A 13,689-nucleotide genomic window follows, 5' to 3' on the forward strand; every position below is an offset into this window, starting at 1 on the left:
AAATAACCCTGCTAAAAATACTTGTCAATCTCAGTTGTCAGTTGAATATAGCTATATCTGGTGTGACAAGTATCATGGTGACATACTGTCTTACATTCAAGAAATAAACAAACAGCACCCAGATCATGAAAAATAATAATATTCAAATAGCATGAAAATGTAATTTTCATATGTTTAACAAATACCAGACCAGACAATTCAATGATCAATATTGTGAGCAACCATCTCTTCTAGGAAAGTTTTAATCTATTAACCAAAAAAATAAAATTATGTATGTAACTGGAGACAAAAAAATCACACCCCACCAGCTGTGTTTGCATGAAAACTTGCAAAGGCTGCCATAAGCAGGATGAGGTTCAAATTTTAAGACCAACAATAAGGAACAGTGTTTGTCCATCATTTACTGTGTAATGTATGGGGTGACAGACAAATAGGTAATCCCAGAAATATAGATATCTTATTTTTAACATATGAAGGTAAAAGCAAGTCTTAACACAAATGATAATAACAATCTGATGGATATAACTCTTGTGGGAGTCCCAGCAACTTGCTCTAGAATTTGGGGACCCGTCAAGTTCATAATAAATGTAGTTTACTCTACAAAATATGCCCTGTGGAGCTCAGATCAATGCTTAATTTCAGAATCTGAGGCAATCTAGATTTGCTAAATAAGTCTTGAATAAGTTATATTTCTCTTATAATATATTCTCTCCGGGACTAGACAGACCAGTGGTAGGATCAGCAAGGAAATGCTGGCACATAAATAGAAACGGGTCCATTTGGTCAGCACACTATCACTGAACACTTTCGTTTTGGAACTTTGTCCTGCATTCTTGCACTTAAGCAGCACAAGATGAATTGGATAGTGGCGATTTGCTTACCATATTTGACACAGACAATCTGACTCGCAGACTTGGTTGACACATGTCATCTTATCCTAATTCTGTAGATTGGTTCTCATGCTGTTGATCACTGGATTGTCTGGTCCAGACCCGATTATTTACAGACTGCTGCCATACAGCTGGAAAATTGCTGAGTATGGAGTGAAACAACAAACAAATAAAACAGAACTATCTGGAACATCCATATACAATTTTCATTTCTTCTCATATGAATGAGGAGGAGTGAGTGAGTGATCAAGTTCAATGTCATCATAAAACCTCTTACTGGTAGTAATGTTCTGTATGATGGTATATGTGACGATAGTAAGGCAGGTTACTGGAAATGAATGTAAGACTAGTCTGGTTTTGTGCTTTACATTCAAGTCTGTCTTTTAATGTATGATATTGAATATAATTCAATAATCAACATTATCTAAAAACATCATTGTGTCATCAATGATCACTTCTCTGATCAAATACACAGTATATGAGATATCTGCTGTAAATTATTTTACTTTGTTCAAGTTTCCTGTTAGTCATCACAACTATGTAGGTAACTCTGGGGAGATTCCAAAAGATACTTGCTCAAACTGTTCTTTAAAAACAACATGACCATATGCCTCTATGTCAAAGAAAGAGTAATACCTAATATAACACTGTGTCAGAGGCAGACATGTGATGACCTCTATGAGGACACACAATCTTGAAAATATTGAAAAATGCATAGATAACAGAAGAATAGGGGATACTACATCTCAATATACTTATCGGTCTTGTTATTGTGCTTGAAAACCATGATGATATACAACTTATTCTAACCCATCATGTGACTTTATGTTCTTGGCTTGCATAAATTAGACCAAATATCATCATCACAAATGGACTAAATGAGACATCTGAATAAGTCAATAATCAATCATTCCGAGAACATATATAATATATATATCCCATATGTCTACCAAGGAAATGATCTCCTGTGAAAATAATTTTGGAAACATTGTACGAATAAGACAGAAACCAAAATAAATGTAAACAGAAAGCACATTCCTGGGACTCTCCAACTGACAATGAATGGGGCATATTTGCAAAATCAATGTTTAACATTTCAAGCACGTCCGCATATAGACAGCAGAGCAATTTATTTGCATCTCACATGCCCTTGGCACGAAAGAAGGTTGTTGGTATGATCGGAAATGCCCACACTAATGCAAAACATAGTTTTTTCGATAACAAACGAAGGGCACTTGTTTCTAAATATAGATGGCAATAAACTGGGTCAATAATAATGTTGCAATAACAACACTTATAATAAGGCCTGCAAATGTCATCGAGAGCTGATATTAAGCATATTGAATCTCTTTACAATGTTGCATCAAACACATGACTTTATAAGTCAAACACAGCTCTGATTAATGCTTACCTATCATTTGGTTGTCGTCCTGACATTTTCAAGTTGTCCTGTCCGCCATTATTTATGACGTCATTTTGCAGTTCAGAGATGAATATGATAAATTTAATAGCAGCCTTATGGATACCCATTTAACTGATTCTCCATAATATGTAAATATGATAAACCTACAATAATGGTATCATTTTATTGTAACGTATCGTTTTATATATCTGCGGGGCTGTTATGTTTACATTCCGAGAAAATGGCGGATCTTTATGAACCAGACGTGGGAACTGCATATTACAGATCGAATGATTCCGTCAAAAACCTACAAATCAAGTGCGTCTGGTTTGCTCTCTTCGTATATCACCACATGAACTCTGTACACTGTGTCTGCCACGAAATGCCAATGGCATAGTATCGATGAATAAAAAATATATTATGAATCGAACTTGTCGAAACTTGACCATCATGTGATCAATGCATTATTTGTAATTTAACATTCGGTTCCCTGTGCGATATCCATGTTCGGTACTTTAAGTAACCCAAAGATCAAAACACACATACACCCAGTGTCGATTGCATAAACTGCGCAAGCAACCTATTTGTCTGTTGTTTATGTTGTTTCTTCCTGTGTTTATGTTCGATCTTATATCAAGGATAGATGATTCTATTATTTTTGTTGTGAGTCAATATATAGGGAACTGACAAAATTTTGGAAAAACCTGACAGCCTGACAAATGACTTTACAAGGTTGAATGAGATGTAATTTCTTTAGGAGTAAACACAGTTTCACCGGGAGTGAAATTTTGATTGAATGTGAGTCTGTTTGAGTAAACGTGACACACTGTCAGTCTTGCTGTTGAAGCCGATCCCACAATTTACCAAAACACAGTTGTAATCAATGAGTTGTGAGGGTATCTCATCAGAATCTGCCAAAGCATCAGCCACATAAATTAGATGACAAGCATCTCATCATATTGTGATTTATTTTCTACATTATCAGAAAAAGATGAAATGTTTTACCTTAATGCCAAGTCACATATTTAGACTTCTAAACACAATCAATATTTTCTCAGTCTGAATGCCTGAGACAATTCAGATGATTTACCTTCAGTCATGTAATCAGTGCTGCACCTGTATAGTTTATTTACAATTATTTGAGATCAAAGTACAGTGTAGACATTGATATTTCAGAGTCCGACTCAAGCGAGTGACGTCCTCCAGTATAGTGCCGGCAGCTGCAGCCAATGAGCAAAAAGAGGGTAGTGTGGAGATGGGGGACATGGGTAAACAGCCCAAGCTGGTGGATGAGGAAGAAATTTGCATCAAGTGGCAGGAAAAGATTTTCAGTCAGGTGAATGTTAATTATACTCAGGTATTGTGTATATTTCACAAACAGAAAAGACAGGACAGGACAGGGGATGAGCCCTTTTTTGGCATTGCCAAATTGTGGCACCTAGAATGACCATGGCTGCTCATGCTCCGCCTATTTATATAACCATCAATATTAACACAATATTTTTCTGTGTGCTGCAGAATCTTTCTAAACAGATATTGTGTTGTAATGGTTAGACAGTTGTCTATATTTAACATAAGTTATATTTAGGAACACACTTTCTCAGTAAAGTATAGATTCTATTACTTTTGTTTGGTTGAGTCCCTTTTAGGATTTGAACCCCAACACAGAGTCTGGCACCTAATCACCAGTACACAAAGTCCATCAAACCCACTCAGCCACCGCGGCTTCCGCAAAAATGGAAGTCCGACAACTGGTAGTATAGATCATGTACTTTGTGTCCCCCTCTGACAAGTGTAAATTGACCAAACTTTATGAATACACAATGACATTTAGAATCTTAGATAGGACCAACCCTAACAAAAGTACTAGAATCTGTTCTTTACTGAGGAAGTGTAATCCAAATATAACATGTTACATTTGACAACTTTCTAAATGGCATTTCATATACATAGTTGTCTGAATTCCTTTTCTTATTACAAAGAGTGGACTGATTCCACTGGATTATTGGTATCTGAGTAGGAGTTGTGTCCCTTACTGTCATTATACCACAACCCAATTATTCACTGGCCAGTTCTCTTGTGTGGTTTTGACATTGACCTGGATTGGTAAAAGATTGTATTTAACCTATTCAACTGAGTTGGTTTTGTCTTCTTCTTTTTTGTATGTATTTGTTTTGAATGTTAGTAATATATTTCAGAGGGAGATTGAGTTATACAACCAGGAGGCCAACTGTTTCAACATAAGAGAAAAGACATACCACGACCAAGTTGTTAAAATCATGTAAGTCACACTGCCCTTTCTTAATGAACTATGTAGCCTTTGGTTCTGGGCCGTTGCCAGTGAAATACCTTTGAATGAAGTCATTTATGTCCTCTGACCATCAAGAAAAACAATCATTGACATATCACACTTGTCCTCTGACCATCAAGAAAAACAATCATTGACATATCACACTTGTCTATATCAAACCATCCAGAATACACTCGTTGCCAGGACGTGTATTGTGTTTGTCTGTCAGGTGATTGTGAGATAATGGGTGTTGGGGTAGCCTAGTGGCTAAAGCAATCACTCGACATGCCGAAGACTGGGACCCGGTTGTATCAAAGTTTAATGAAGCATTAAGGTGCCATTAAACGTACATTAACTAATATATTGTTAAATTCTGTTGTACATTTTTCCTTATCCTGACTCATGCTCTTTTGCTTGTCTCCTTCCTCTTGCGAACATAGTGGAACACTTGTATCTCCCTAATTGAAGTTCCCTTCAATGTAAAATCACTAATTAGTACACCACGAAGTTACCTCCCTTCCACAAGCTGGAACGAGGGCTTCACCTCTACCCATGTGCCTCACTCTCCCTTCTTCTTCAGTGAGCTGGACGGAGAGCTTCTGTGTCTCCCGACACACTATATCCTTTGATTATATTTAGTTAGTTACCCTCGTGATAGAGATCTATAGAGGTTTAGCTAGTATCTTCAACAATTATATATTGATATTTAGTCGTTTTCTACTGTTTATGCACGGACGCGCGGTTGTTGCAGTGGATTACGCTTGATAAAAATTCTGTACTGTTGCACATTACGCTTTTTATTCTGCTGCTGATCCGCATTTAATATGCCCTAGCTGTACTGCGCGCATGTTTCATGTGATTCACGCTTGCAGCTAAGCGATACTAATTTATCCAATTCTACCTTTAATAAATAATTACTTTGGCGCTTGAGACGCCGCAGCAGATAGGTCACGATGCAGAGTCTAGCATGACTGATACACCTGAACCCTCGCCAGTCTACTGCTGTTGGTCGACCCTCCCGCCTGGGTTTCCGCTAGAATGGTGGAGAGGCGTGGACGAGTCCGGCCGCTTCCAAGAAGCCGCCCTGCTTCCCCAGACATCCCTTCGCCGCACTGAGGGGTATTCAACGGTCTACTAGAACTTTCAGCCGAGATTGTTCTCATCGCAGATTTGGGCCTGTATGATGATCAGCCGATCATCATTCCTGATGTACATCAAAGAATGACTGATGTCGGCAACAGTGATGTCAGCGCAGATCAACATTCGATGATCTTCCTGAGGGTCCCGCCGCTACTAACACTCAACGCAGACTTCGCACCCCCAGGGCAGCCCGACCTCTGAGGGGAATTCAACGGTCTACTAGGACTTTCTCAACCGAGATTGTTCCAGCCGCTGAACTTGGCCTCTACGATGATCAGCCGATCATCATCCTCGACGATGAGACAAGTAGCCACCGGGTGACAGCTACAATGACATCAGCAGAGATCGCCATGCAGCCTGATGTCTCTACACTGATGTCAGACGACTTACCTGAGGGCCCCACCACTAACAGCGCAGAGATGGCACCGACTACTTCGCCGCAGACCATCCCAGACGAAGCTACTACGGCAAATCATGGTCGTGATGGAGGGTCACTACAGACTGGAGAAGCAGCCAGCCCAGAGTACGAGCCTTCGGCTGGCTCCAACTTAGACAACACTCTAGAGGCACCTCCAGTCAACGTAGCAGCCAAGACGATGCAGCCTTCGCTAAGGAAGTCGCAGACCACCTTGACGGCGACCCAGATGTACAGCTTTCGCTAAGGCCTTCGCTAAGGCGGATAGATCATCACATTCCTCGGCTTCATCCTTAGATGCAGACTCAGCCACCAGACTCACGGAAGCCTTCGCTAAGCTCAAATCGCCGCTCCCAGCACCGAACGCAGAGGAAGCTTCGCAGGCGCGCTCGCTGGCGTCAGGAAGGCGCTCGCTGGCTGCATTCATGAAGGCACTCGAAGGACACCAATATAGATCGCCATTTAACAGAGTCAAGGGACTACTCAAGAGCTTCAAGGGTTGTCAATAGTCTCCGACTCTCCTCGCATATCACCACATCGACGCCTCACAGGTTACCACACAAGTCTGCACACAAGTCTACATCACCTTCCTAGAGTGGCAGTACGACGCAGACATACCTGATGAAGGAAGACGACGCAGAGATGCTATCACCCTACTACCTCCGATCGACCCGGACATTGCCGCGTAGCACAGAATCTAGACATAGCATCCCATAAAGCCACAAAAGTTCAGACACCATAATTGCCGAACTTTCACGCCTTCTAGAAGTTTTCCACGCACAACATGGACCCTTCTTCAAGGCTTAAGACATCGATGAAAACTACAAGTTGATCATCGATATCAACAATAAGAACTACAATCGTGAAATTGGTTCAGTTGAATCCATGACGAGACGATGTTCGCTGGCCTAAATAGATCTAGAACGATCATTGAGACACTTATCACCAGATTTCGTGAATACTCCACTTCTGAAAATGATAAGATGATCCACTCGGCCCTACTTATGCAGAACCAGCAAGTCCCAGGTCAGCCTCCGCCAAGGAGCTAGAGCCTCACCAGCTACAAGGACGCCGCTGAGGAGAAGCGCCACGACCCCACATCCTGTTAAACACAGAGGCCATTCGCAAGGCGCTTTATATATATATATATATATATATATATATATATATTCTAATCGATTTTGATTCTCGATACCTTCGCTAAGGTCGCTAAGGCTAAGTGGCTCCAAGTCTACTTCACCAGTAGATCTAGAAGGGATACTTCGAGAGCTTCGTGGAAGTCTCCGGCGCTCACCGAGGAAGTCTCCTCCAAGGTCTCCATATACTAGCCACTCGGCCATATATAGCTACTCCTCAGTCCGCTCAAGACATCGCATAAGTTGTCTATCAACTGTATGCCAGATGCCGCCTATAAGCCTACGCCAAGACAATTGCACAGGCTATTTACAACACAGAACGCCGCTGTATTAATTTGTCAACGACGCTTCATAGATCTTCACAGAAATCAACTATTCCGTGATAAATTGCTAGTATATGCAACTCCGACGACGATACGATTATCTACATGCGACTATTACGCATATCTGCAGACAATTCAATATCGAAATTGAACAGCAGCCTTGTTACAGCGAAGTATAACTCATAATCGCCAACATTTCTGAGAAGAAATATGTACAACAAATTCAGCTTTAATTCTACAATTATGACGATACATTCATGTATACAGTCTACAAGCTGACAACTTACAAGTTATTGTACCTTTATATATAAAGAAGTCGGAATTATATTCAAAACTGAAGTACTTTCACGACAGCCAGGAAAATAACCTACCCAGCATTAATATTACAGAGCAAGGTATTTTGCGCCGAAGCTTTCGCGCGTTTACCATTAATCCTCGAAACACGTGGTCACTCGGGTAACTTCGGGAAGTTACGATGAAGACCGATGATTGTTCTAATATCAACGACGGCACTATATTATACAAGGTTCCTTTTCCTGCTACACCGGTGACATCACAGCTGGTACTCTACAGAATCAAAATGCCTTATTCTGATTGGACCCCGATGAACAACGCCCTACACAGAGGTCGAGCATAGTTCACAGTTCAAGACATAGGTTGCAAGTGACAACTTTATATCAATGAACGAGCAAGCCTCCTTACAGCCCAGTTAACCTGAACCTTCATGATTAGGCTGCTTTCTTCAGGTTAGAGACCTCCCCTGTCAAGTTTAGACAAGGGCACAGCAGTCAGGCGATTTTACATAAAGTTCATCGAGGACACAAACTCCCGGTTGTGCACATACATCGTCAAGGACATCGCAACGATTTACCTAGACGACGTGATACAAGTGGATCGAATCCACAGCGCTTCAGACTACACCTGAATTTCATCATCAAGCTACTAACACAACTAGATGGTTAGTAAACCTACTAAGTTTCTGTTTGGAGAATAAACGGAAGTTTCACGCACTAACTTGGGATATGAATATAGTGCTACAACACCTCACAAGTGAGGTTTATGAACATGCCTGGATGACATACTTGACTCCATGATAATGATGATGCTATCACGCTGGCCAGCAAGAGCACTGTAAATTTATCTCCACCAAACCAAACAGGAAGAAAAATACAACAGATTTTTTTCCTCTATCATCAACTTACGAGAGAGTGTAGTCTCAATGCACTATATCTCCGCTTGATCAGAACTGTCATACTACGCGCATACAAGACAGATGGACCTAATCCGACCCTCCATGAGCTTTAATACTCTTTGATATTAGAGCCCTAACTTCTACAATTTCATCTACACAAATGTTATTTGAAATAATGGAGGGTTTATTACTGTAGATCCGATATGGTGGTTGCCAACCATTATCTGAGAGATATCACCACCGAGGACATCTCAGGTATCCACCAATTCGATCCCATGGTCCTTGCACAACAGTTGACAGTTCTTCTCGAGAAGATAAGTCAATCTTACAGATTTTACTTATCTTATAACAGTACTAAATAGCTTCATGCTATATATAATTTGCTTAAGCTCGCTTTTTATCATCACAGTGGTTACATGATAAATGCATTAGCTAACAAACTCTACAGAGTTTTTTGGCTATTATATACGTAGCTTAAGTCAAGTATATTTTAAGCATAGTACTATACTCATATTGTAAAATACATTAGCTAACAAACTCTACGGAGTTTTGCTATTATATAGGTAGCTTAAGCTCATTCATATCTTAAGCTCAGTACTATGTTTATATCATATAACTATATTAGCTAACAAACTCTAAAGAGCTTTTGCTATTTGGCTTAAGTTTCATCATATCTTAAGCAATATGGTTACATTATAACATGTATTAGCTAACAAACTCTATGGAGTTTTTTTACTATTATATATGTAACTTAAGCTTATTCATATCTTAAGCTTAGTACTATGTTTATAGCATATAGGTATATTAGCTATCAAAACTCTAAAAGAGTTTTTGCTATTATATATTGGGCTTAAGTTTTCATCATATTTTAAGCTTTATGGTTACATTATATCATGTATTAGCTAACAAACTCTACGGAGTTTTTGCTATACATATGTAGCTTAAGGTTTCTTCATATCTTAAGCTCAATACTATGTTGATACCATATAAGTATATTAGCTATTAAAACTCTAAAAGGTTTTTTGCTATTATATATTTAGCTTAAGGTTTACTTCATATCTTAAGCTCAATACTAGGTCTAAATCAACATAATAAAATGTATTAGCTATCAAACTCTACGGAGTTTTACTATTATATATATATAGCTTAAGTTTAATCATATCTTAAGCTCAGTACTATGTTTATAACATAAAAGTATATTAGTTAATAAACTCTAAGGAGTTTTTTGCTATATACATTTAGCTTAAGTCTAATCATATCTTAAGCTTAGTACTATGGTTACATTATAAATCTATTAGCCAATAAGCTCTACAGAGTTTTTGGCTTATTGTATATGTAGCTTAAGTTAATTATATCTTAAGCACAGTACTATACTCATATTGTAAAAATATATTAGCTAACAAACTTTACTAAGTTTGGCTATTATATATGTAGCTTAAGTTAATTATATCTTAAGCACAGTACTATACTCATATTGTAAAAAATATATTAGCTAACAAACTTTACTAAGTTTGGCTATTATATATGTAGCTTAAGTTAATTATATCTTAAGCACAGTACTATACTCATATTGTAAAAATATATTAGCTAACAAACTATACTAAGTTTGGCTATTATATATGTAGCTTAAGTTAATTATATCTTAAGCACAGTATTATACTCATATTGTAAAAATATATTAGCTAACAAACTCTACTAAGTTTGGCTATTATATATGTAGCTTAAGATAATTATATCTTAAGCACAATACTATACTCATATTGTAAAATGTATTAGCTAACAAACTCTACAAAGTTTGTTGTTATATATATAGCTGCTTATTCATATCTTAAGCTCAGCACTGTCTATATCATATAAATATTTTAACTAACAAACCCTAAAGAGGTTTGTTATTATATAATTAGCTTAAAATTAATCATATTTTAAGCTTAGTGCTATGTTTATATCTTAAAGTATTTTAGCTAACAAACTCTAAGGAGTTTATACTAGCATATTAACAAGCTTAAGTCTATTAGTCTTAAGCATTGTATTAATATTATATATACTTATCATAATAAGTACATTGTAATAACCTCTATATGGCAGCTGATAAGCTGGCAGCAGGAATTCATCAGTTCAATGCCTTTATGAAGTTCTCATAGGGTTATTACAATCATCACAGTTCAAATCACTAATTATTAAAATCCAAAGTATTATATATTCCCACCTCCGCTCTGTTGGATTCTACAAGTAAGAGATGAGTCAGGATAAGGAAAAATATGTAATTTTTGAGTAAAATTGATATTTTATACTTATCCTGACTCATGAGGTCAGCCCTCCCATCCTCCCCAAATAACACTTTGGATTTCCCTGTAAATTCAAATGTTGGGCTCAGTATATGAGGAGAGAGTGAGGCACATGGGTAGAGGTGGCGCCCTCGTTCCCGCGCTTGTGGAAGGGAGGTAACTCGTGGTGTACTAATTAGTGATTTTACATTGAAGGAACTTCAATTAGGGAGATACAAGTGTTCCACTATGTTCGCAAGAGGAAGGAGACAAGCAAAAGAGCATGAGTCAGGATAAGTATAAAATATCAATTTTACTCAAAAAATTACATTTTATGAATCACTATTATATGTTGAAATGGATTTTCCTCTATGACGCCAAATGACTATAAAAAAGTTCGCACGCTTTATAACGATAAGGGTGCATCACTCCGCTATATTTTACAATTAGTTATTGTAACTCAGATCACTTTGAGATAATTTGCTGTGGATAAGGACACTATATTTCCGTGATGTTCTGTTCACGGTATTATCGAAAACAATGATAGTGCAAACGCGCACCTGGCCAATGATTATACGTCATTGTTTTGTTTATAAACAAAATAAACAAATTCATTGAGCAAGACAATTCCTTTAAGAAAGTATGCATATACATTTCATGAAATAAATAAATCATTGTTATCTATTTTGTCAGTTTTACTTTAAAATACTAAATGTTGATAATGAAATAAGTTTCATGAAACATATCTGAACAATACGCAAATTATACATTAATACTAAAAGTGTAATCCGCAGGACAGTGTGATTGTGTTTACTCTTATTCAACCGACCTTCACCTCAAAGAAATTGACAAATATGTACAACAATGTTGACATGACATCACTACCGATGACCGATTTCTCATGATCTCATGAAATGGCAGCTTCGTGGACATATCTATGGGTGCCCACAATTTTATGAGGGTACTTTTGTCCATAAATGTATGATGTAAGTAATCAGAAACATTCTGACTATCTGCGTATGGTTATTTGTGTTTATTGCTTTCATTAAAAAAGCCAGAAATGCCGATAATTGCCTATGTCGTTCTCCGTGATTTTGCGTCTGACATGGCGTCACGCTGCACAGAACTTTCGTATGAATATATCAAATTACTGTATTGTATCCGGTTTTAATTTTCTAGTTCTTGCTACGATACTCTTTCCGTGCATATTCTAAAACTATTGAGCTCATGCATGCTACGAGTAGACAAACTGATGTTTATAAAATTGAGAAAATGCTACACATTATAAAATATGCTTTTTTGCTTGTTTACATTTCTAGCAAGCTCTGTGTTATGAGCACAACGTTCCGTTTTCACAGCCAGTACTGTATGTTTCGCTTTTGTCTAGACACTTGGTTTTAGTGACACAGACCATTTGTAAGTTGATTCTACAATGTATGACAAATTCACTGATGCATTTGTCACAATTGGATATGAAATATACGTGTCCTGTGACCGGCCTTTGCGAAACTTGATTTTGTAAATACTATCCAAATGGCGGAAAGCTCACTTCAGCGATCGTGTTCATGTATTTTCCAAAAGATCCCAACCAATTCTAGGTTTGTCGGCGACGTTTCAGAATTATTGACATGTGTTTCTTCACTGCAGTTGAAATGATTGTTTTTTTCCCAAGGTTTAGCCGTAAAGATGCTATTTGGACAGACGACCGAGAGTTACACTTACATGTTTTCGTCGCGGAATTGTGGAAAATATATAGGGGAATCCCGGAGTTTAATGAAAATATTTTCATTAGGACGTCATTAGATAATGATACGCTAATAAGTGTTTGATACAACCAGTTTTAACGTTGCCAGTAACTAATGGTGCATTAAGGATTTAATGTATCATTAGGGTTTAATGTTGACATTAGTTAATGAAGCAATGATACAACCGGATCTCGGTGTTCAATTCCCCTCATGGATACAATGTCTGAAGCTCATTTCTGGTGATGCTGGAGAATACAACCCAACACACCCACTATTGTGAGACAAGTTCTGGAATATAGTGAATTTCACCTAATTATCTTTTGATATGAAATATATCAACACACAAGTCTATTAAAGTTTCAAACTATTATTGAGTCTTGGTATATGCAGATTCTCTAGCATTTCCCTTTTGCTATATACGCCATATCATTCAAAGTGCCATCTAGTCAACATCTCTTAGTGCCATGAAACCTCATTCATTCCAGGTTGTGGATTATCCAATAGGTTTTTCAAGAACCATATGTTTGTGTTGCAGAGAGAGAGGGAAGCCAACAAACCGTATATTCACCTACACTGATGATGACAAGTTCTCACATGAAGAGGAGGTAGATATTCATTTTGAAAACTTTTATGATATCCATGATATAGATATTGTCATATGGAATGTTATAAGCAATAATCTGACTTATGTTATATATTGGGGATTCAGGATTAGAACTGTTCCCCACCAACCTATGCTTGTTGAGATGCCTGGCTGGATTGGGTTGTCTGATTCCATGATTAGGTTAATGTCATGGTTTGGGGATTCAGGATTAGAACTGTTCCCCACCAACCTATGCTTGTTGAGATGCCTGGCTGGATTGGGTTGTCTGATTCCATGATTAGGTTAATG

At 37.8% G+C, this 13,689-nt stretch overlaps 1 protein-coding gene across 1 annotated transcript in view; it reads left to right on the forward strand.

Annotated features, from left to right (window-relative positions):
• The first annotated feature begins 2,522 nt into the window (after positions 1 to 2,522).
• LOC124278999 (Meckel syndrome type 1 protein-like) overlaps positions 2,523 to 13,689 on the forward strand; it is a 38,293-nt gene continuing 27,126 nt past the window's right edge. The window contains exons 1-4 of the mRNA XM_046714794.1: positions 2,523 to 2,610; positions 3,469 to 3,628; positions 4,491 to 4,573; positions 13,333 to 13,402. Coding sequence (XP_046570750.1) covers positions 2,534 to 2,610; positions 3,469 to 3,628; positions 4,491 to 4,573; positions 13,333 to 13,402 — 390 coding nt within the window. The 5' untranslated portion in view covers positions 2,523 to 2,533. The remainder of the gene's footprint in view (positions 2,611 to 3,468; positions 3,629 to 4,490; positions 4,574 to 13,332; positions 13,403 to 13,689) is intronic.

Source organism: Haliotis rubra, unplaced genomic scaffold, assembly GCF_003918875.1.
Source record: "Haliotis rubra isolate DU_JTF1 unplaced genomic scaffold, ASM391887v1 Scf244, whole genome shotgun sequence".
In the NCBI taxonomy this organism is placed as follows: Eukaryota; Metazoa; Mollusca; class Gastropoda; order Lepetellida; family Haliotidae; genus Haliotis; species Haliotis rubra.